Source organism: Rhinatrema bivittatum, chromosome 8 (genome assembly GCF_901001135.1).
Source record: "Rhinatrema bivittatum chromosome 8, aRhiBiv1.1, whole genome shotgun sequence".
NCBI lineage: Eukaryota > Metazoa > Chordata > Amphibia > Gymnophiona > Rhinatrematidae > Rhinatrema > Rhinatrema bivittatum.
The window spans coordinates 171244100-171269141 of record NC_042622.1 but is presented as its reverse complement, the minus strand read 5'-3'; the positions used below and the strand labels follow the sequence as shown (position 1 = coordinate 171269141).

Sequence of the window (25042 nt, the reverse complement as noted above, 5' to 3'; positions counted from 1 at the left end):
GCCCAGTTTTAGTTGCACATTTCTGGAGGATCTGAGGAGGCAGACCAAGGGTAAAGAGGAAGCTGTGTTAGCTAGGAAGACCCTACTGAAAGACATTTCCACAGGAAATGCAGTTTTATGGGCATAAATGGGGACTCTGATTACTGCCCACATTAAGAAGCATTCCAGATGGAAGAGGGTAGACCAACACATGTAACTTTGTACAATGAAAACTGTGTGCTGTTTTCACCAGAAAAATTACCCAGAGGTTCAGTTCTGTTGGTAAAGATGAAAAGTGGAAGTACAAACGTACATCTGGTTTCTCTGTCAGTAATGGTGAAAAAGCACATGTACGTCTATTTTCTCTGTCAATTGTTGAAATTGAAGGTATGCACATACGTCTGGTATCTCTGTCAGTAATAGTGAAAGTATGTGCTCATGTCTGGTTTCTCTATTGGTAATAGTAAAAATACACACATACGTCCGATTTCTATGTTGGTAATAGGGAGAGTGCACATGCATGGCTGGTTCTTGACAGTAATTTTGAAAGTATGCACGTACATCCAATTTCTCTGTTGGTTATTGGGAAAGCGAAAGTATGCATATACATCTGGTTTCATTATTGTGGCAAACCCTGCAGGTTAAAATTGGAGTTTGCCAAACCATGGGTAGTTTATCTACTCATATGAATCCAGAACTGGCAGTTGACTTTTATGTTTGCAAGGCAGTACAGCTCTCCATTTCTCTCATTCCTCCAGAGGGGTTTCTGTGCAAAGCAAAGTGTGCAAGAAAAAGCATCACCTGCTCTCTCTTTTATTTAAAAATCTGAAAGTTGTTGTAGGAGGTGCCAGGACAGGACTGTTCAATCTATGCATGCACGTATGGCATCACCAACCCAGCACAAAGAGCAGTTTTCAATTATTCATTACATTGAGCTCAGGGCACTGGGTAGCTAGAAGAGATGCATTTGCTGGGTTTTCGGTATGAAAGAGGAAGTAATTACATTTTAAAAGCCTCCTTTATGCTAAAACGCTCTTGATCAAGAAACAGGCTGCAGACTTACTTTTCATAAGCTTTCCTGACAAGTCCTTTAGTGCAGAAGAGGGACTGCTAGCATTTGATACTGTAAGCTTGGAAGAGTCTGGCTCGTGTTCTGTAGAAGTAGGCTGGGCCCTGTATAGTGAGAGCTGAACGCCACCATCCTGTCCTGTCAGAGGGTGGCTCCCAGTCAGGCTAAGTCTATTAAACAGATCCATCCCCTTTGTCTTTGCCAACAGCGACTGGACTGCACTGGAATCCTCCATCTGCTGGTCAAGTGATGAGGCCAAGGATGATATTGTGGAATCAGGCCTTTTCAGGGAAGGGGATATTGGCTCTGCCAAAGAGCTGTGCTTTACAGTGTTCAGGCTGTGTGCTCTAATGCGGGACCATGTGGTAGAGCGAAAGCTTTCTGCCTCTTGCCAGAATTTGACCAAATGTTCCATTCTACGCAGTTCCATAAATTGAATAAAATAGGGAAGGGCTATACTGTCCAGCAGCACCTGTTCCAGGGTCTTTGAAAGGCTGGATTTGGTCTCTTGGGCCTTAAAATTCAGACATGATCGACCTGAGAAAAAAAATGAATTAAGAATGAACATAAAATACTATCTAGAATATAAGACAAGTAACTTTGATAGATTTGTCAGATCACTCTTTTTAGGGAGTAGATTTCTTTTTAATGGAATGTTTGTATGTAGATTAGCCAGATTTTTGCATCCCTAAAATGCTTCCTGCTATTTAATTCAGTGCATGACAAACATCTCCCTCCCCTCTTCCAGGCTTTTAAACCTTAAGAAAGTCAATGCTTTGCTGGCTGAATGCCTTCACTTCCCAACATGACCATACCTAAAACAAAATACCAGCCCCACATGAATCTCACAGCTCAAAGGATTTCTGAGAACTTTTTCATCTCACAAATGCACCAGTTCTACTGGGAGCCTTGAACACCAGATTGATTTGCTTAAAGGATATCAGAAATTTGATTACATGAACATAGCCATCAGAAATAAGTTTACCTAAGTCACCAAAATGAGCAGCCTCCATGTGACTTGGCTGCTTCTTAAGGGCAGCTGTCCTGCTGCTGGAATAGGAGTCCATGTTGGCAGAGATGGCATTGATTGCCACGTGGCTTGGTCCTGCGGCCTCCAATAAGGCATGGTTCTTAGGGCTTCGTGTCGGGGAATGTACGGGCGCTGCAGCTGGGAAAAACAGTAGTTTCTGTGAGAGAAGGCCTGCAGTCTGGGCCCCATTCCCAGTTTCCCACACATTCAGGAAATCTCACAGTTCAATATTGGTACCAGCAGCACAGAGTCACCAATATATAACATATTGTAGGTCTACCCATCACATTGATCTCTTTGGGTTTGCCATCACCAGTGGAATACAGCGGTTTAAGTTTATTTCTAGACTATTAGGGGTAGTGGTCAGATAAAATTTGTGTTTTTCATGTTTAAGACATTGGTCCTGGAGTGTCACTAACAGGTCTGGTTTTCAGGATATCCACAATGAATATGCATGAAGTATATTTGCATGCATTGCCTCCATTGTAAGAAAATATATCTCAAGCGTACTCATTGTGGATGTCCTGAAAACCAGACCTGACTGTGCCACTCCAGGCCCGGAACTACCTACTCCTAGTTTAAGTTCGCTGCCATTTGGGCATTCTAAAAGCTTAAGGAGAGCCAATCTGAATGTTATATTGTGACCTGCTGCTCTCTGCAAGAAAGTTGAAACTGGGACTGAAGTTCACCTTTCAGCAGAACAAGCCAGAGCACACAGTCAAAGTTATGCTGGAGAGGCTAAATGTCTTGAAGTGGCACAGTCAATGTCCCAACTTCAATCCAATTGAAAATCTGAAGCCTTACTTGAAGACTGCTGCCCATCAACGCTCCCCAAGGAACCTGACAGAGTTTTGTGAAAAAGAACTGTCTAAATGTTGACAAATCTAGGTGTGCCTGATTGGTGGAGACCTAGCCAAACAGATTCAGTAGCTGTAATTGCTGCCGAAAGAGCTTCCAAGTACTGACTTAGGTGAGTGGAGATTATCCACTTGTTGGATTTCAGTTTTCTTTCTTGCATATGTATGTGCTTTGTCCCCCGTTTTTGGCTCTGAAAGGTGAGAAGCATGACATGCTGATGAGTGAGGGAGAATCCGCCACTGCAAATACAGAGTATTTATGGTGTTACCTAATCTAGGATAACAAAACCTAATTACTGAAAATTACCTTCATTTCACAAAAGTAACAGGATCTTCTTAAGTGGTTCAAGAATGGCTGCACTGATTTACCTGAGAGAGAAGTCCATCTATTCATGCTTGATTATTTACCCAAGTTCCAAAAGACATGCAGACTCCATTTCTCTAAGGTAGGCAGTTTCAGATATTTAAGGCATCTGGGAGTGCTTCTAATGTGTTTGGTTCTTAGGCACGTAACCTGCTACCAGAGACATGACCTGCACTTTGTGTTACTCCCTTAGGAATGTAAAAATTCATGTCCTTCAGGTCTAGAGAGGACTACATGTACCGCATTTGATTTTAGCAGCCATACCCCTAGATTCATCAAAATGCTATAAGTATTGCAAAAATAGCGCCTCGATAAAAAATAGGCGTGGTTAGGAAAAGTGTAGCGTTACCGCATTATATAGATAAATATCGCGTCACACAATTTGTTTTTAACACATACGGTATATTATGAGGGTGGGTTTAGGGGGGTGGTTTTACATGCACAGTCAGAGAGGAATTAACTGCAAATTTGATATGATTGATGAATGTCTACCATTTGAATAAATGAAAGGTACTAACAACAAGAGTTGATTACTACAAAGAAAAACTAAATAAAATATCTTATACTGTGATCGTTGTTGGAGCTGTGCCATTAAAAATAATATACTTTGGAGATCAGGAAATATCTTTTGATGAACTTGTTTAAAGCCATTGGGTAGATTTTCAGTAGAGTGCCTAATTGGTACTCTAGTTTTCAGTCTGCACATATACTGTCAATATTCAAGCACAAAGTGTCTGCATATACTATATATGAATATTGGCGTATGTGGCAAAAGTAGGCATGTATGCTTTAACCCAATGCTCCCCAGCCTTCTGCGAAAAAGAACCTTAGAACTATCATGTTGCCGCAAAACTGACAACTTGCCATAGAATCAACATACCTGAAGCTTTCCCAACTCTTAATTCAATCTTCTGAAGAAACTACAGGGTGCCTGCCTTCAGTCTCAGCTCTCTCTCAGCTCCTGCTCCAGACCCTCCCCTCATAATCAGCCTGTAGACTGAAGCTGGAGCAGATGAATGCTTCTCCTTAACCTCTAATAAAGATTCTTGCATCTGTATATGTAGTTAATCATACATCATTTACAAAGATGCGGCGGTGTTTTTGCAAGTCTGCAAGTGCTGGTGACTCACAGATAGCGGAGAGAGTATTAATTTCAATTCATAAAAGCCTTAATGACTGGCACTACTGCCTACAAGTTTCAAATTTGTGCTAATTCAACCCCTTTTTGTTTCTGCTACCATGAGTCCAATATAGGAAAATTGGTTCTTACCTGCTAATTTTTGTTCCTGTAGTTCCACAAATCAGCCCAGACTCCTGGGTTTTGCCTTCCTTCCAGCAGATGGAGACAGAGAAAGTTTCACTGACACTGTCACATAACCTGGTGTGCCACTTGCAGTCCGTCAGTATTGACCTGTACCCAAGCCAAGATGGAAATGTCTCTAAAAATACAATGGAGAAATTACTTACCTGATAATTTCATTTTCTTTAGTGTAGACAGATGGACTCAGGACCAATGGGTATAGTGTACTCCTGATAAAATTTGATCCATCTCAACTGCTAATCTGACGTCAGCCCTAGTACATATACCCCTGCAGGAAGTGCAGGTCTTCAGTATTCTTCTCGAAAAACAATTGTGGATATATGCATGACTGAATAACTTGATTAACTTTATAACTTGGTTAACTTGATTAATTTGAACTGGTTGAATTGGTTATAGCTGGAGACCGCCAGTGCCCTCAACCGAGAAACATCGACACCCGGTAGGATGGGTGTCCTAGTTGGAGGAAAGAATGGCTTACCCGTGAATCACTCGCTCTCGGGGATGTCACCCGAGAATTCCATGAATAATGGCAGCCGTGGGTGAGATGCTGAGTCCATCTGTCTACACTAAGGAAAATGAAATTATCAGGTAAGTAATTTCTCCATTTCCTAGCGTGTAGCAGATTGGCTCAGGATGTATAAAAGCTACTCTCGAACCAGGTGGGAGGCTGCCCTTGGCCCACTTAGTACTGCCCTTGCAAATGCTGTGTCCTCTCGAGCCTGAAAATCCAGGCGGTAAAACCTGGAGAAGGTGTAGATGGAGGACTATGTCGCCGCCCGACAGATCTCGGCAGGTGACAGCATCTTGGTTTCCGCCCAGGACACCATCTGGGCTCTAGTGGAATGGGCCTTGACTTGTAAAGGCAGTGGCTTGCCTGCTTCTACGTAGGCCGCCTTGATAACTTCTTTGATCCAGCGGACTATGGTTGCTCGCGAGACCACTTCCCCTTTCTTCTTCCCGCTGTGAAGGACGAATAGATGGTCCGTCTTTCGTACGGATTCTGACTTTTCCAAGTATCGGACTAGGAGTCTGCCGACGTTGAGGTGCCATAGACTGCGAGCCTCTTCCAAATTCTTATGCTCATCTGGCGATGGTACCGAAATGGTTTGGTTGAGATGGAAGTGAGAAACCACTTTGGGGAGGAAAGACGGGACCGTGCGTAACTGGATGGTTCCTGGAGTGAGTCTGAGGAACGGCTCCCGGCAGGATAGTGCTTGTAGCTCAGAGATACGACGGGCTGAACATACTACCACCAGGAAGGATGTCTTCAATGTGAATAGTCGGAGAGACAGGCCATGAAGAGGTCTGAAGGAGGCTCCTGCTAAGAAATCTAGGACCAGGTTGAGGTTCCATAGAGGCACCAGCCACTTTAGGGGTGGTCGCATCTGCTTAACTCCTTTCAGAAAGCGGGAGACATCTGGGTGAGAGGCTAGGCTGCCGCTCTCACTCTTGGTTCCGTAGCATGACAATGCGGCCACTTGTACCTTGATGGAGTTGAGAGACAATCCCTTCTGTAGGCCGTTCTGCAGGAATTCCAAAATCGCAGGAATTTTGACTGAGCGTGGAATGATGTCGCGGTCCTCACACCAGGCTTCAAAATACTCTCCAAATCCTTATGTATGTTAGGGATGTGGAGAACTTGCGTGCTTGGAGCAGGGTGTCAATTACTGCCCCCGAGTATCCGCTCTTCCTCAGGCGAGTCCTCTCAATGGCAAGGCCGTAAGAAAGAATCGAGCTGGATCCTTGTGTAGGATCGGCCCTTGTTGGAGCAGGTCCCTGTGTGGTGGTAGCGGGAGGGGGCTCCCTGTCAGCAGCCTTCGCATGTCTGTGTACCACGATCTGCTTGGCCAGTCCGGGGTCACTAGAAGTACTGGTCCCTTGTGGTGTTCTATCTTGTGGATGATTGCACCCAAAAGGGGCCATGGTGGGAAGGGGTATAATAGAGTTTCCTGTGGCCAGGTCTGTACCAGGGCATCGATTCCCTGGGACTGAGGTTCCCGTCTGCAGATGAAGAAGCTGGGCACTGGACCGGTTTGCCAGGATGTCCATTGTTGGTGTTCCCCAACGGTTTACTATCAATTGGAATGCTGTGGTCGACAGCCTCCATTCTCCTGGGTCTAGACTTTCTCTGCTGAGGTAATACGCAGCGACGTTGTCTTTCCCTGCGATGTGCACGGCCGAGATCTCTTGAAGGTTCGCTTCCGCCCATGAAATTAGGGGGTCTATTTCCAGAGACACCTGTTGGCTTCTGGTTCCTCCCTGACGGTTGATGTAGGCCACTTGTTGTGGCGTTGTCTGACATGACTGACTGATTTGTCTCGGAGTCTGTGACCGAACCATAGGCAGGCTAGTCTGACTGCCCGGGCTTCTAGGCGATTGATGTTCCATCCCGACTCTTCTTTGTTCCATTGCCCCTGGGCGGTTAGCTCCTGACAGTGTGCTCCCCGTCCTCGTAGCCTGGCGTCCATGGTGAGCAGGATCCAGGTTGGTGAGGATAGTCTCACTCCCTGGCTCAGATGGCCTTCTTGTAGCAACTATCATAGTTGGGTTCCCCTTCCTCCAGGGGTTCTGAATTCTCATCTGAGTTCTCCGTGTCCCTGAAGGTGGGGCTTCTAGGCAGTGGAATCACTTCCCTGGGCATAGAGGGTCCCGGGATGTTGCGCTCCTCTGGCGGAGGTTGTGGCCGTATTATCGGAGACCCCAGTTGCATGTGGACGAAGGTATGCAGGCCTTTGAAGAATTCCACCCAGGAGATAGATGCTGGGTCTAAATTAAGAGGCGCTGAGTCCCTGAAGAACCCCGTTTGGGGGAGGGTCCCGCTGGGGGATGCTAGATCCGGTGTACTATTCGAGAAGCTGGAACCCGGTACTGGCTGGGGAGGGCCATGGGCTGGATCCCCCAGGGCCTCCTCGCACTGTATACACAGGGCCGTGGCCTCTTCATGCTGTGCAGTTCTAATGTGGCATGCTGGGCAAAGGCCCTGAGTCTTAAGCTTCTTCTCCGGTGGTGCCATGGCTTGTGCGCGTAAAATGCAGGGCCTGGGCTGCTTAGTTATGTGCTCCGGTGCATCGAAGTTGTGTGCGTAGGATTGGTACACGCTCAGGGAGATGTGCATGCTGTTGTGCGCACAGATCAAAGTTATGCGCCCGGCACAGTAAGCGTGTGGTTATGCGCGTCGCTTGTGTGCGCGACGTTGTGCGCACAAGATATTTGTGCACCAAGCCTCGAAAACCTTCTACACCCGCACCTATGCAAGGAGATGGACTTCCTTCTTGCTCGCAACAAAGTGGTACTAACATCCTCCGGATAACCCTTTTCTCTCAGGCGCTTCCTCTCAAAAACCAAGCCACAAGAGAGAAGCTATTCGCCTGATCCAAAAATATGGGACATTGGCGCCACAGATTGTGAAGATGAGCAAGACACAGTGGCCTGTCCACTGTGAGATTGATTAAATCCGTGAACTACAGCCTACAAGGCCATTCTGGTGCCACCCGAATTACTTGCCCCGGATGAACTTCTATCCTTTCTCAAGACCTTGCCCACTAGCAGCCACAGCAGGAACACATACAGGAGAATACCCTGTGGCCACAGGTCGACTAAAGCATCGACTTCTTGTGTCCTGTGCTCTCTTCTTCAACTGAAGAACTGCAGAGCCTTGGCATTCTTCCACATTGCCATCAAATACATGTAAGGGACTCTCCACTAGCGACGAATCAGGAGCATGGCCTCCTCCGACAATCCCCACTCTCCAGGATCTATCTGCCGGTGACTGAGGAAATCCACCTGCACGTTGTTCAACCCCACTATGTGGGAAGCTGCCAGCCCCTCCAGATGCCGCTCCGCCCAGTGCACTAACTCCTGGGCCTCTTGCGCCACTGCCTGACTCTTGGTACCACCCTTCCAGTCGATGTAAGTCATCGCTGTCACATTGTCCGAAGGAAACTCTCACTGGCCTGCCCCAGATATCTTCCCCCTCAGTGGGTCAAGGATCTGGATAGACCCAGGGGTTTAAGAACATAAGAACATGCCAAAACTGGGTCAGCCCAAGGGTCCATCAAGCCCAGTGGCCAATCCAGGCCATAAGAACCTGGCAAGTACCCAAAAACTAAGTCTATTCTATTTTACCATTGCTAGTAATAGCGGTGGTTATTATCTAAGTCAACTTAATTAATAGCAGGTAATGGACTTCTCCTCCAAAAACTTATCCAATCCTTTTTTAAACACAGCTATACTAACTGCACTAACCACATCCTCTGGCAACAAATTCCAGAGTTTAATTGTGCGTTGAGTGAAAAAGAACTTTCTCCGATTAGTTTTAAATGTGCCACATGCTAACTTCCACTCGTCCACTCCTCTACATGAGAGGATGGCCCCACCAGGACCTACCAACCTTCAGGGAGGGTAGCCAGTCACCGAATCCTAAACCTATCTTTTTATTTTAATTATTTTTTTTCCTCAGACTGCAGCTTTTGCACCACCTTCCATCCACTGGAGACAGAGAAATAATGAGGGACTGCAGTGGCACACCAGGTTATGCGACAGTGTCAGTGAAACTTTCTTTGTCTCCATCTGCTGGAAGGGAGGCAAAATCTAGGAGTCTGGACTGATCTGGATAAGTACAGGGAACTGTGCACACATCTTTTGGTGTAATTAATAGCAGGACAGACTACAGATGCTGAGGGCATTTTTATTACTACAAAAACATAGTATTGATGGCAGAAAAAGACCAAATGTTCCATCTAGTCTGCCCAGCAAGTTTCCTATGGTAACAACTGCCGCTCCATGTAGGTTACCCCCATGTTTATGCTATTATAAATAAGCTAATGCACTCAGAAAGATGACAAGATCTTTCTCAAGAAAATATAGAAATGATGGTTGTGCTATTTCAATTCAAATAAAAAATGACATTTTACAGTTAAAATGTTTGTCATATGTCTTCATTTGATAAATTGCTGATTTTTGTACTTGGTACATTTATTTGCATATTGGTTAAATATTGTTTAAAAACAATGTGAATGGTTTCATTAAAAAAATGACTTTTTTCATAGTTAAGAGTTATGAGATCTTTATGCAAAATTATGCAAATCTGCCACAGAATTCACCCACTCTTGAAAAACCTGCTGCAGGACTCTGATCTAACGCAACGGTGTAAAGTACTCTCTGACATTCCTTCATTAAACAAATGTAGGGAGTATTCTCCCCCAATTAATTACACTCCCAGGAACACCTTTTTTCCCCCCTATGCACATCCTTTTATCCAGCTGAAAATCTCCGACTGTATGCTGCCATCTTGATATATTGTACCCAGCTTTGGGCGACATCTTTATTCTAAAAGGCGGGTAATAAATCCAGATAACAATTTATGAAATGTGGATCTATTATGTTAGATCTACTGGCTGTGCAGCCGTTTTCATATAATTATATTTATGAAAAGCACTCTGACACATGAAGAAGGAATTTGTTAGACTTCAACAGCTGATGGACATTAATGTTTCTTTATAACAGTAAATTTTAAAATGCCTCCTCTGGAATAATATAGGTAGAAATGGCTGATTTGGGGCACATAACCACAAGGCTCAAGAATATTCCATTCTTTGTATGTTTTATGATGTTGAATGCTACATGTTTACAGTCAAAGTAGGTTGATGAGGTTAAATGGTCATACCCAGCCTCATTCAAAAATCAGAACTAGTTTCTGTAAGAAAGTCCACACCCTAAAATGGCAAAACTATCATCCTGCCTCCATCTACTATAAGAGAAGCAGATTAATAAGCAGCTTACCTTTAAATACCTTCACCTCTGCTAACTTCTCCTGTTCTTTGCCTTTCCCTGTAAAACACAAAAGGGAAGGAAGGTGGATTTAGCTAGTGCCAGACACTCCACGAGACAGCAGAGCTGATTAGTCTCATGCCACACTTGCCTTACATTTTACAAAAAAAAACCAAAAAACCCCAAAGTGAATACTGATTGCCATGGCTGCTCAGAGTGAATACTCAGCTGCATACCTATTTCAGCTGGTTATGTCACATGGAGTTGTGCATTTATTACTGTGCTTTTAGCTGAACCTCTCTTTCCTAGACAGACACTCAGGATCTTTAGGTTTCCTCTTAACTTTTTAGTGCTGGATTCTAGTAGTTTAGTCAAGGGGATGCATATCCCACTTGATCATATGATATCTGTAGACTGTCTGCAAAACAATCCAGTGACACTGCATGCTGTGCCTCTCAGCTGTCACGGTACTTTGGCTGAAACATTTTTCTGGTATTTAGCATGAACATTTGCCTGTGAGATTTGAAGAATGGGACCTCACTTTTCAAACATTGGTTACAAGGCAGTCTAAAAGTACTTTGTTTTGAGATGGCGCTGACCCATTATAGAGAAAATGATGCATCAAAACCATGAGGTTAAAGAGTTTTATTCAGGTTTGTCATAAATTTGCAGGTCATAAAACTCAATTCCAAGAGAGAAATTCTCAGTCTAAGCCAGGTGCAGTATTGCCTTGTCCAAAGTGAAGTTTGGAAAAGTTAAATCTTACACAGAGGCCGACCTAATAAAGCGGCGCAGAAAACAGGCGCTCAGTTTTGAGCACCCACTTTTCTAATGCACGCCCAGCCACCTCTCCTCCGCCCCTGCGCCTCCTCGGCAGTGGGCACCCAGGAGAGGTGCTCAATTTTACGAGCATCCGTTTTCCTAACTTGTGCACAGCCACAGGTTAAGAAAATGGAGGCTTGTTAATTGAGCGTCCCTTTTCCTAACCTGACCACCGGCACACTTTTTTTTTTTTTTTTTTAACTTTTTGCCCTTTTTATTCCTCAGACTTAATATTGCTAGGATATTAACTTGGAGGAAGTACAGAAAAGCAGTATTTTCTACTTTTTTGTACACTTTTTTGGGCTGCTCAGAAATTAAAATCTGCTCTGGGCAGGCATTAAATTTCTGAGGGTAAAAATGTGTGGGTCGGGTGTACAATTTTTTGGGATCTGGGGAGAATAGCTAATAGCCTCATCAACATGTATTTGCGAAGGGTTGGATGCGCATTTTAGACGCGCTAATCCCCTTATGGAATAAGGGGTTGTGGACGCACATCCAAAACCTGCGTCCAACTGCAGGATCTGCCTGACAGTGAGAAACAAGACTAATTAAATACCACCAAGAAGATATGCTCACACAGCAATGCAGAAGCAGGGAGGAGAATGTCATCTAAACCTGTGTCACTTACAATCAAAAGCTACACCACATTAGAGTGCGGACACACCTCATTTGGTGGCACATAAAACATTAAAACTATTTGTAGCATGGCTGCTTAGCCAATAATTTGCCAAAATAACTAACTTGTATGTTTTATGATGACCATTAATTTTATCTGCATATCTAGAGCCAAATACAGAGGACTGGAGGTTAGTCCACGCAATGTCAATTTTTACAAAGAAGTACAGCATGATCCAGAAAACCTTGCATCTGTGCCAGGCAAAACAGTGGACGCTATTGTTAAAAAACAAATTACTGGTCATATAGATAAAACATGGTTTAAAAGGAAAGAGCCAGCATAGATTTAGCAAAGGGAAGCTGTACGTTACTAAACTCCTAGGCTTCTCTAAAGATGTAAATAAACACATGGATAAAGGTGAACTGGTCGATACAGTGCATTTGGATTTTCAGAAGGCATCTGATAAAGTCCCTCAAGAAATTAAATAGTCACAGGATAGAAAGCAATGTCTTATTGTGGAATAACTGGTTAAAGGATAGAAAACAGAATAGGACTAAATGATCGCTTTTCCAAATGAAGTAAGGTGAATAATGGAGTGTCACAAACCATCTGGGAACGGGAGCAATAGCAAGGTGATCAAATCGACAGACACTGCAGCATTAAAAATACTTAAAATCAAGCATACTGAAAGGAACTGCAGGAGGGCCTTGTGAGATTGAAGAAGAGCTGGGCATTTAAATGGCAGAATAAATTTTATGAGGGCAAGTGCAAAGTGATGCATATAGGGAAAAGTAATCCTAACTCTATATATACCCACGACGCTGGGTTATGTATTAGGAGTTACCAGCCAAGAAAAGGATCTTGGAGTTACTGTGGACAACATGTTGAAATCATAAGCTTAGTGTGTGGCAGTGGGAAATAAAGCAAATAAAAAGTTAGAAACTATTTGGAAAAGAACAGCGGAAATATAATAATAATGTCTCTGTATAGATCTATGGTGCGACTACACCTTGTTTGTGTGCAGTTCTGGTTGCTTCATCTCAAAAACAGATACCGTGGAACAAGAAAAAGTATACAGAAGAGCAACAAACGTTTTTAAGGGGAATGGAGTGGCTCCCTTATGAAGAAAGGCTAAATGGAGTAATGAAGAAGTGACAGAGGGGATATGACAAAGCAGAGGTTCTTCTCTATGCACTGCCTCCATTGTATGCAAAACTCTCTCATACATATTCACTGCAGTAAAGATCTGCAGAGGGATAGCCATGTTAGTTTGGTGCAGCAGAAGTGACAAGAGGCGAGAGGCACCATATAGACTAAATCATTTATTGAGATGCATCTGATGAAATGGACTCTGTCCTTGAAAGCTCATGCCTCAATAAATTGGTTAGTCAAGACTCTTGACATATTAATTGCAGATATCCTGAAAACCCAACTGGCTAGGAGGTCCTTCCAGGACACGTTTGGGAACCACTGAGATAGAGGTTTATCAAATCATAAGTGGGGTGGAACACGTTACGGTTCTTTATTTTTTCAGATAATCCTAGAACTCAGGGATGCTCCATGAAAAAGCAAGTTTGCTTACATAAACAGGGCTTTCCGTAGCTAGCAGGATGAATTAGCTATGTTGTCTGGGGACATCTTTTCGGGACGGCTGGGCAGAGCTTGACCAAGCTGACAGAGTTTTGCTCTGTGTACAGCTGCGCATCCTTTTCCGCGCGGCGCCATCTTCTCCTTAGTCTATTCCAAAGCGGGTCTGTGAAGCATGAAGTGGAGTCTGTCCGGGGAGGCAGGCAGGTCAGCAAGGCTAATTAATCCTATCTACGGAAAACACTGTTTACGGTAAGCAAACTTGCTTTTTTCCCCCACAGATAAGCAGGCTGAAATAGCTGTGTTGTCTGGAAGTCCCCAGTTGAAGGTTGTAAGCGCAACAAGATGGGTTCTTGTCGGAACAGGGTGCAGTTCCCAAGGATGAGCGAGACAACAGCGTTCAACCTGGGCCAGAGCTGCAGACAGTCTCCTTACTGTGTTCCTGACTGGAGAACGGACCTGCCCATCACCGCATCAGCAGCTGCATGTTGGTCGAGACAGTAATGGGAAGTGAAAGTGTGGAGCGAGGACCATGTGGCAACTTTGCTTATGTCCATAATTGGAACCTTGGGCTACTGATGCTGCCATCGCTCTTACTTGATGTGCCTTTGGCAAACTTGACAGAGTCTCTGATATTTTACTGTAACAGTACTGAATGTATTGTGAAATCCAAATTGAGAAAGTTTCCTTAGAGACCGGTAGACCCGGAGCATTCGGGTTGAAGGAAATGGACAGCTGTGAGGCTCAAGCCTTGGAATGTTTATAGTAGGCCAAGGCTCGTTTGCAGTCCAATGTGTGGAGATGCCACTCCCCCTCGTTTTTGTGCAGCTTCAGGAAGAAGGTCGGCAGAATAATTGTTTGGTTTACATGGAAAACCGAGACCACCTTGGGCAGGAACAAAGGGTGTGTCTGTAAGGTCACCTTATCGTGATGAAATTTGAGATATGGTGAGTAGTGAACCAGAGACTGTAACTTGCTGACTTTTCTTGCGGAGGTCAGGGCAACTAAGAACAGAACCTTCCAAGAGAGATATCTCATGTGAGCAGTCTCCAGAGGCTCGAAGGATGGAAGTGTTAGCTATTCCAGAACTAGGTGGAGATCCAGAGGACCAGTGGTTTGTGCAACAGTGGCCGCAGTTGCAGAATGCCCTTCATGAAGCAGGAGATCAGTGGATGATTGGATACCAGTAAGCCATTGTGAGGATGATTGCAGGCAGCAATCGCACTGACATGAACCCTCACTGAAGCAGTTGCCAGTCCCACCTGATAAAGGGAGTGGAGGTATTCCAAAAGGCACTCCAGTGGGCAGGAGAAGGGGTCTGTGCCCCTGTTGTCACACCAAGTAGCATACAGCAGCCATTTGCCCTGATAGTTATGCCTGTTGGAGAATTTCCAGATGATAGCAGCACCTCTTGAAGCTCCGAAGGCGAGCGCAGGTAATTTAATATTGTCCTTTCAACCTCCTTGCTGTGAGATGCAGTGAGTGCATTGGGTGAAGCAGGGTGCCCCTGTGCTCCGACAGTAGATCTGCACCGCGGCCGATGGGAATGGGCGGTTTGATGGAGAGACACACAAGATAGGTTGTCTAGGCCACACCGGAGCGACTAGAATGAAGTCAGTGACGTCCACTATACATTTCTGTATGGTTCTTGAGATGAGTGGGATCGAGGGATAAGCGTAGAGAAACCCCCCCTCCATGATATGAAAAACGCATCCGGCACTAGTCGTTTATGGTTGGGGTATACTGAACAGAACGTCTGCACCTTCCTGTTGCGCTCCGTAGCGAAAAGATCTATGTGTGGGAGGCCCCAGGTTCGGAAGAGAGACTTTACTACGTCCTGGCTAAGTTCCCACTTGTGCGAATGGAAAATCCTGCTTAACCTATCCACTCTGGAGTTCTCCACCCTGGGTAGGTAGGTTGCCTGAAGCATGATGGAATGCTCCTCCACGCACTCCAGGATGCGCACTGCTTCCCTGCACAACGTCCAGGAACCGGACCCTCCTCTGTTTATATAGAACATCACACCTGATTGTCCATTTGGCCCATGACGGTTTTTCCTCATAGGAACCTCTCAAAAGTGTGCACTGCATTTTCCAATCACTCAGAGCTCCAGGAGGTTTACTGCTGGAAACTCCCCCAGCAGGACCAGAGTCCTTGCATCCACCCGTGATGCAAATGGGTTCCCCAGCCTTTGCTTGAGGCATCCTTGGTGAGGATCATCTGATGAATTGGTGGGCGAAGCAGGGTCCCGACAGAGAGAGCTGTGGGGCGTAGATACCAGTTCATGTCTGTTATCATGCTGTAGGTTAGACGTACTCGCTGGGACAGCAGGTGTGAGAACTGTTTCCACTGAGATTTGAGCCCCCATTGCAGGCACCGTATGTGCAAACTCATATGGGGCACCAAGTAGATGGCTGCTGCCATGTGACCCAGGAAGGTCAAGAGCTGGCGAGCCGAAGCATGAGTAGAGTTTCTCCCCATCGAGGAACCTGGTGACGTGGGAGTGCACCGGAGGGAGTGCACCGGAGTTGGACTGGTGGATCGGCGGTCAGGACTGACGACCTCTTGCGGAGGCAAAGGTGGTCCGCCCTGGGGGGAAGTCTTCCCATGGAAGAGGGCAAGACTAGCCGCTCCCGTGATCTTCTATGGAAGAGAGGAACTGGGTTAGGATCTTAGAAATCTGAGACATTGCTTGAGAGGCCAGGGTCCCTCGCTCCCGCCCAGGTAGAGCTCCTTGATGGTAGAACTGCCAGAAGGATGCTGGAATCAGGACCTCGGGGCTGGATCTTTACCCGTTCCGTGGAAGCAGATTGCCTGTGATGCTTCCAGAGGGGCTCCTGCAGACGTGATGCCGATCTTTTGTGCCTGGAGACCAAAGATAGGTTCAAGCAGACCAGGTCTGAGGAGCGAGAGGAGCTTGTGGACCCCAAGACTGACACCTATTCCTCATCTGAGAAGACCAGATCTAAGTCAGGGGGGATGGCCCCCTGTGGTTCTCCTGCTGAATCTCGACCCTTGGATGATTTTGGATCCCGGTGATACACGGGTGTTTTTTGCGTTGAGCTGCGTGGTGCTGTATGGACCTGCATCAACGTTCTTTTTGATGAATTGTGTTGAGTCGAGTCCAGCGTCTTACTACGATGGTGCGTCGTTGCGTCAAATCCTCTTTGCATTTGAGGCGCATGGTGCTTTGTGGCACTGGGGTGGCGCAACAGAGCAATTGCATCATTGGTTCCTTGCTGGATGCAGGGTACCATGGCGGATGCGTCTGTGCGTCTCCCGACGCCTTCTGCGCCAACTGGGAGTTATGAGGATGGGGGGGTTTGCTCCCTTGGCCTCACGGAGGCAGCCCTTTTGGACTTTTTGGGGCAGTCCAGACGGGGCCCCAGAGAGGAATGAGCCGACAAGCGCTCCGTGCTGGGGCATAGGACCCCAAATTACCTTCTCTTAGTCGGGCGATCTTAGAGGTGCATTGGCTCTGGGCCCGGGGGACATGCGGCCGCAGTCCTGATGTGCCATGCCACTTGGTCGTGATCCAGCCCAAGATACAAGTAGTCTGCTACCAACATTATTTTGCCACACTGGCAGAATTTGAAGCCAGGCGGCCATGGCGGCATGATCGCAATCCTTTCCTTTTTTTTCACAAAAACCTGATTCTCTGAGGAGAGAGCGAAGCTCCACGTGCAGCCTGCAGCGCAGAAGAAACAGATTGAGGAGAAGATGACGCCGCATGGGAAAGGATGCACAGCCATACACAGAGCAAAGCTCTGTCAGCTTGGACAAGTTATGGCTAATTCAGTTTGCTTATCTCGGGAAAACTAACTAGTAGCAGGCTTAAAATAATTTTAAGAAAATTATTTCTTCAGTCAATGCACAATTAAGCTGTGGAATCAGTTACTAGAGGATGTGGTCAAAGTTAATAGCATAATTGGGTTTAAAAAAGGTATGAACAAATTTCTGGAGGACAAGTTCATTAATATATAATAGCAAGGCAAGCTTGGGGATCATTACATCCTACGTCTTGAAAGAGACCTTCTGAATATTGCCAAGTGATCTGGACTGGCCACTGTCAGAAATAAGATGCTGGGCTTGATGGATCGCTGGTCTGACCTAGCATGGCATTTCTTATGTTATGATATTTTGTATTTTTCATGATGCACCATGTTTTATTCCTTCCAGAAGCATTTCAGATTAGTTACACCTCTAGTATTTTAAAGGTACTGGTTTTCCCTCATTATTCACTTCCCTGCTGGTGATAGTACAATTAGAAGCCACTTGCAGCACCCCTGCCATACAGGTGAACTATGATATAAACTAGGAAAACCTAATTTTTTTTTTAAGTCTGGTATGCCTTTCTGAACTGTATTATGATGGCTGTACAGTTTCAGTCTCCCCTGGAATGGGGAATTTAATGCATGTTTCATATCATGATTCATCATTTTGCGATGCTTTTCAACTGTGGCAGATAGAAAAGTTACCAAGGATCAAATTCATACTGAGGGAAAAAAATCTGTCTGTTCCAAAAGAAACATTCATGGAATTCCTGTATTAAAATCTGCAATCTACATTTGACAGTATATTTTTATAAAATGAAGATATAACACAGCATTACAGGAAACCCTTTTCACCTAACCATGGTTCTGTGCAATATAATTTATTACAAGTAGGTTATTCATGAACATGATTTTTAGTTAACCGCCAACAAGCACCTAAAATCTTTAGACTGTGAGCTGACGACTGATTTATTAAGCTTTTTTCTCAGACTCAGAATGGGAGAAAAGGCTTAGTAAATCAAACCATAAGAATGAAGAAAGGTTTGACAGTTTCTGACCCTTGTCCCAGGGATCACTGAATTAAATGGCTGCAATCTCTGAGGGCTGGAATACACGGCTGGGATTAGAAAGCCTCTAAGCATCTTTTGCACTTCAAAGCGACCGATCTAATTTAAATTATACAATGGCATATGCTTTAAAGAAAATTTCTAAAATTTTTAGCTGAAAAAAAGGAAAAGAAACAGGTAAGGAGTCACTATTCAAGCATCAATATTACCGTTGTTAAACTATTGTAATGCTATTTACATTGGTCTTCCCAATACATGAATGCCTCTGGAATTTCTTCAAAATTCCACAGCACGCCTAATTGCCGTCATTAGGTGCTATGATCACATCACCCCAGTATTGATGGACCTGCACTGGCTCACCTTTCAGTATAGAATTCAATATAAGATATGCTCTATGATGCCTAAACTGATCTATACGGGCACTCTACCCCGGGCCAATGCTCTTCTAGGAATTTAGCAACTCACATGCACTTTGAGGTCATGCCAAGAGCAGATTCTGGAGGTTCCATATATCCAGCAAGCTCGTTTAACAGTAACCAAAGACTGCTTTCTCAATAGCAGCCACAATGCTTTGGAATTCATTACCTGAATGTTTGTGTCACACAGAGTGTGCAAAAAATGTCAAAGTACAACTTAAAACGATGTTCGAGTTAGCATTTAAGTTGTAAAGGTTTGATTTGTTATACTGCTGTTTTTTATTATGCTGATTTGTCTTGCTTTGTTTGGATTTATACTTCACTTAGTGCTACAGCATAGGCATGTAATAAGTTTTTAATAAAGATAAAAGATGCAGTGTTGTTCATTTTTATGAACTGTTTTTTTTAATTTACTCTTTCTTGCTGTTATGGAGATGGACCAGCAATAAGAGAAATCAATCAGTGCTCCTGCACCTCTCTCTGCTGGACAAGACTAAAAGATGCAGCATACTGAGATCATCCATTTCTAGCAATAGGCAAAGAGGTGACTTCTGTCTTAAGGGGCAGGATACCAATAATTTATATCAAACAAAAGCATTGAAGCCATAATGTATAAACAAGTTAGAAAAACTCCGATGAACATGAATGAATATGGTCTGCTACAGAAACTTAAACCCCTGGCCATTTTTTATGCACTTAGGGATAGATGTACTAAAGAACCTCCCCCCCAATTATTTATTTATCTACATACTAGTATGTAGATAAATACTATATAAATACTAGTTAGGCCCGTTCAAACAGGTGAGATTCCATCAGTCAGACCGGCACGTCAGTCAGAGCCGCTCTTCTCCACAACTTCTTACCCTTCCCACTTACTCGCTCATATCCTCTTCCCTTGTCCTTCCATCCCCTCTCATCTTCCCTTTCTTTCCCCTCTCACCTCATCCACAACCCCTTCCCTCTCCATCAGCTCTCCTCCACTCCCTCTTTTTCTCTTCTACAGGGCCGGCTGTTGTCCCTTTGCGTGACGGTTAAAACGGCAAGATTTAAATCTGCTCCAGTCGTCCCAACTCCCTCCCCCCTTCCCCGTTGGCGGATGGATGGACGGGCTCGGCGACTCTTCTGCCCTTTCCTCCTGCTGCCCCTGTGCATGCCGGTCCGGCCGTCCCTACGGCTCCTCCGACATGTTAACAGCCTGAGCCCGTCCCCGGCGGTGGAGGGACGAGCACAGACTGTTAACATGTCAGAGGAGCCGTTCCTCGGAGCGGCGGCTCGTCTGCCTTTTCCTCCTCCCCTCCTGTGACACCCTGGTCCAATCTCTTCCTTGGGGCGGCACATCAGCATGTCGCCTAGAGCAATCTGTTCCGCGCATGCGCAGTAGAGCTGCTCTCTACTGCGCATTTGCGGCATGTCGGTCAAGCCTCATTTATCTAGATTGATGCTTAGAACATCTGGCCCCTTAGTAACATATCCAGGTCCTGAGCTTTCATTTTGATCAATCCTCCTTCTAGGAGCCATCTGTGGACAGCTCTTCTTACACAGGTACCGCATGCTCAGGACGGCTCTTCTTACACAAGTACTCCCCACTGCACTTGACTGCATTCTCTAAGTCTGCCAGAGCAATAGGCTTTATCTTCCGCCTGTGTTTTAACAGTTAACAATATGTTTCTTGTCACTACTACAGAGTTCCACCTGTTAAAAGATTACACTCTGTTCTTTGGAATCTCTGTTTCTTTTGGTTTTAACCTTTCAGACTGCAAGACCAAGCAGAGATAAAGAACAAAGGCATCTGACCATTATATCATAGACCAATAGAAGGAACAAAAGACCATTTTATAACTCCACACTTCATAAAGTAGCTAATGATACCAGTATTTCATACCGCCTCCTTAATATTGAAAATCAAATCTCTGAAAGGTACCAATACTTACAGCCTTAAGGGAAAACATTAAACCACAGAATACACTTTCCTGGGAAGAAATACATTTTGTATTTTCTGGAGCCAGAAAGTGCATTATGGGTTTTGTTATGGAATAACAAAAGATTACTTTCCCTCCCCTAGAAGCGCCCTAGATCCATCAATCAATGAGCTGTGCTGAAAATTCTTAGTGCATAACCATTTCTTATTAGTCTTATCACAGGGAACAGACACATTTCATTTTACAATGACAAATCAATCAGCACCAAGTATCAGAATATTAGAACAATTTTTAAATTGTTTCTAGACCTCCTGAACCAATTGAACTGCTGTTGATTTAACATCACTTACTACAATAACAAAATAGCAACCACAGCTAAGTTACATATTACTTACTGTATTACTGTTACACAATGCTGCCATAGGAGCTGCATATCTGGCTTGGGCAGCAGAAAATTAAAACCCCAAATCTGTCTCAATCTTGGATTTCATATTATTCAAAGAACTACAAATTACTTGTACACATTAAATGTACAAGTAACTTGCTGATTTTCTTACTGTATTTCGGTGAACTGCTACAACAGACCTCTGAGTTCACTCTTCCCACCAAGGTCACATTCTCATGGGCAGTCAGTTTCTCTCTCTTCCATATAGCTCAGATGTGTTATTACAGATTTAATTTTCTACATGTAACATAGTTCTTGTATTGCCATTAACACATAAGCAACTAAATTCCTTGACAATTTTTAAAAAATCACATCAAAATCACTTAACGGTAGCACAAATGGTAGGAGGTGAAGATGTGTGTTGGAACTATTCATTTCCAGCTAGATACTTCAAAGTGAGTGGTGATTCCCTACTGTCAGATGCCTAACGGAAAGAACCACATCCTTCACACTTTAATCCAACTTAAAAATTCAAGATCTGGCAGCTGGATCACTCTGCAAAATAAAGCCTTGCTTGTTATCAGCCCAATTTTAAAAGCACCATGTGCGTAAAAATAGGGGGTTGCGAGGGCCATGTACATTTTCGGAAGGGCGCACCACATGCCTAAACCACGTTACATGCCGAAGTGCTGGGGCACTCCAAAGGTGTGGGCAGGCTGGGACAGCACATGCCAGCAGCTGGCTGGCATGCAGAGATTACTTCTGCTCCCAAGGAGCAATAAGTACTCGAACAAAAAAAAGTAAGTAGCTAGGAAGGGGTTAGGAGGAGGGGAGGGGAAAGGGTAGGAAGATTAGGTAGGGGTATAGGGAACTGGGGAAGCCCTATTCCCGTCGTCCCATGTGGCCTTTTAAAATCCCCCCCCCCAGGAGGCCATCCGCCTGCACGTGTACACGGATATCATATGTCATAATGCCTCTGTATCGCTCCATGGTGAGACCGCACCTTGAATACTGTATACAATTCTGGTTGCCGCATCTCAAAAAAGATATAATTGTGATGGAGAAGGTACGGAGAAGGGTTACCAAAATGATAAGGGGAATGGAATAGCTCCCCTATGAGGAAAGACTAAAGAGGTTAGGACTTTTCAGCTTGGAGAAGAGACGGCTGAGGGGGGGATATAATAGAGGTCTTTAAAAACATAAAAGGTCTAGAACGGGTAGATGTGAATCGGTTATTTACTCTTTCGGATAATAGAAGGACTAGGGGGCACTCCATGAAGTTAGCATGTGGCACATTTAAAACTAATCGGAGAAAGTTCATTTTTACTCAACGCACAATAAAGCTCTGGAATTTGTTGCCAGAGGATGTGGTTAGTGCAGTTAGTATAGCTGTGTTTAAAAAAGGATTGGATAAGTTCTTGGAGGAGAAGTCCATTACCTGCTATTAATTAAGTTGACTTAGAAAATAGCCAATGCTATTACTAGCAACGGTAACAGGAAATAGACTTCGTTTTTGGGTACTTGCCAGGTTCTTTATGGCCTGGATTGGCCACTGTTGGAAACAGGATGCTGGGCTTGATGGACCCTTGGTCTGACCCAGTACGGCATGTTCTTATATTTTATGGCGCGCGAGTTATAAAATAACCGTGCCCATGTGGCACACACGGGTCTTAAATTGACCCCTAATTTCTTTGTCACTAGCTGCAAACAAATTGGAGCAGCGTTACACACTCAACTCTGCTGCCACCAATACTTCCTGTTTACTTAAGTACCAAATACCTGAGGAAATATCACTACTGAGCATTGAGAAGAGGGGAAAAAAAATTTCTGCTTCTGCAGCTGAACATGGTTATTATACAAGAATGGCCAAACTGGGTCAGACCAATAGTCCCTCTAGCCCAGCATCCTATCTCCAACAGTGGTCCCAGAGTTATTGGTAATACCCAGCAGACCCAAACCAGGGCTCATCTGTAGATAGACATATGTAGCAACCCGGCTGTCACCCAATCTCTAATATTTGTTTATGACCTTGTCTTCTAGGAACACATCCAGACCCTCTTTAACCCAGCTACATCCTATGGTAGCAGATTCCACAATTTAACTAGCCATTGACTAAAGAAATATTTTCTTAAATTCATCTTGAAATTGCTAACATACAGTTTTATTGGATGTCCCCTGTACTAGGATTTTTAGACAAGGTAAACAACTTGTTTGTGATTTGTTCTTTTCCACATGATCTTATAGTCCTTTATTATGTCCTCCCTCAATTTTAAAATATGATTCTAGAAGCCCAGATGAAGTGAAAAGAAAGGGCCAAGAGGTTACCAGCATGGCTAATAGTGAGGTGATAGAGGTTATTAGAGGAAAGAATAAATTTGTTAAAAAATGGAAAAGGGACCCAAGTGATAAATAACAGAAGGAAGCACAAACAACGCCAGAGTAAATGTACGACTTTAACGTATCTCCCCAAGGTACCCCTTCATGAAAACAAAACCTCAGAGAGGAGGAGGCCTTAGCACTACTTCCTTAATAGAGAGAATCCGGCCCAGTGCTCAGTTCCCATCACTGGCAGAGATCTCACGCCTCTCTTCCTAGAGCTCTGGCTCTGCCCTCCACCCCGGCCGGGCTGTCATACCTCTCTCGTTGTGGGGGTTGCCCTCCCTTCCTTGACCGTGTTCAGACCTCTCTCTCCTCTCAGCTCTAGCCCCCTCTCTAGATAGAGTTATCACATCTCTCTCCTTAAGGATTTGGCACCCTCCTCCGGCCAAATTTACTCCTCTCTCCCAGCCTCCTTCGCCGGGGTATTGCGCAGCCCTCGAAACTCTGTCCACCTCCCCCGGTCAGGTTCACACCGTTCTCCCAGGGGTCTGTCCCTCTTCCCGGCCTGCAGCTGGATCCCCGCGCTCACCCATCCTGCGGAAGAAGGACATGGCGCCGCCTAGGCGGGGTGCTCAGGGATCCGGGTCAGTGCCTACTGCTCTCCCCCGACCGCCCTCCTCCATGGAGCGGGACGCGCAGGCCGGCTGCTGGGAGGCCTCGGGCCGCGCCACTAACATGAATGGAACTTCCGGCTTCCGGCACCGGGCCCAGCGCGCGCCACCCTCACCAGCGGCCACTTCCGGGCCGCCCGCTGCATCCCGGGAAACGCAGGCGGACAGCGGGGCATGTGACCGTAACGTGACCTGGCTTGTCGCTCTTTTCTGCAGGTGGAGGGGGTGCACAAAACGGCGTTAGGTTACGATGTCTGAACTCCAAAGGCAGGGGAAATCACTGCTGAGAGGTTCCTGCTATTAAAGATTTTATAAACCTTTCCAAGTCCCTATTCCTAGGCTGCTTCAAGCAAAGCAATCAGTGCTTAGAGGGGGTGCCGAAGAATTGCTTGAAAGTTATTGGTATTTCATGTAGACTAGATGCAACCTGTCGAAACGGGAGATTTGATTGTACCTGGAGATCTGTGCGAAAAACGTTCAGTCTCCAGTATGCTAGCAAACCTGAGTCACTAGAGTGGTTTTTCTGGATTTATGATGCTTCGGGCACCATGGACCATCTTTAATCTCTTTCTGCCTAATTTGACCTCACCCTATTAATCCACTCTTAGTTCTCAGTTCTCTGTCTATCTGCAGTCTCCTTTTTCTCTTATCAGCTCAACATGTATAAAACCTCATCTACGCCATTCACCTGCACAATAATACCATTATTTACCAGTAGAAGAAAGGTGATAATGCTTCTGTCCCAATCATTGCTGATACCTCATCTGGAGGTCATACTTCCTAAAAGATATAGATGGAGTAGAGGCAGTCCAGACAACGGTCACCAAATCGTTTAGAGTTTGCACCGTAAGCCTTAAGAAATTATACGTGGAGACCCAGATATGTATATCCTTTGGGAGAGAGAAGAGGAATATGATAGAGACATTCAAGTATATCAAAAGATAATGCACAGGAAGCAAACCTTTTTCGGTGGAATGGAACTTCTAGAACAAGATGTCATATATGGTTTAAAAGAAGTATAGAGGCATAACACATATTTCTTCACAGAAAGGGTAGTTGTATGGCTTAAATGGAGTAT

The 25042-nt window shown here is 44.9% G+C and overlaps 1 protein-coding gene across 3 annotated transcripts in view; it reads right to left on the bottom strand.

Moving 5' to 3' along the window:
- The window catches only part of AKAP10 (A-kinase anchoring protein 10), an 88362-nt gene extending 64219 nt beyond the window's left edge, over positions 1-24143 (bottom strand). The window contains exons 1-4 of one of the 3 annotated variants that reach the window (XM_029612319.1): positions 23883-24143; positions 10402-10449; positions 2034-2216; positions 1043-1585 (exon numbers count right to left, since the gene is read on the bottom strand). In XM_029612319.1, coding sequence (XP_029468179.1) covers positions 1043-1585; positions 2034-2216; positions 10402-10449; positions 23883-23904 — 796 coding nt within the window. In that variant the 5' untranslated portion in view covers positions 23905-24143. The remainder of the gene's footprint in view (positions 1-1042; positions 1586-2033; positions 2217-10401; positions 10450-23882) is intronic. The other 2 variants (XM_029612318.1, XM_029612320.1) reach the window with 2 other exon arrangements.
- Positions 24144-25042: the final 899 nt, after the last annotated feature.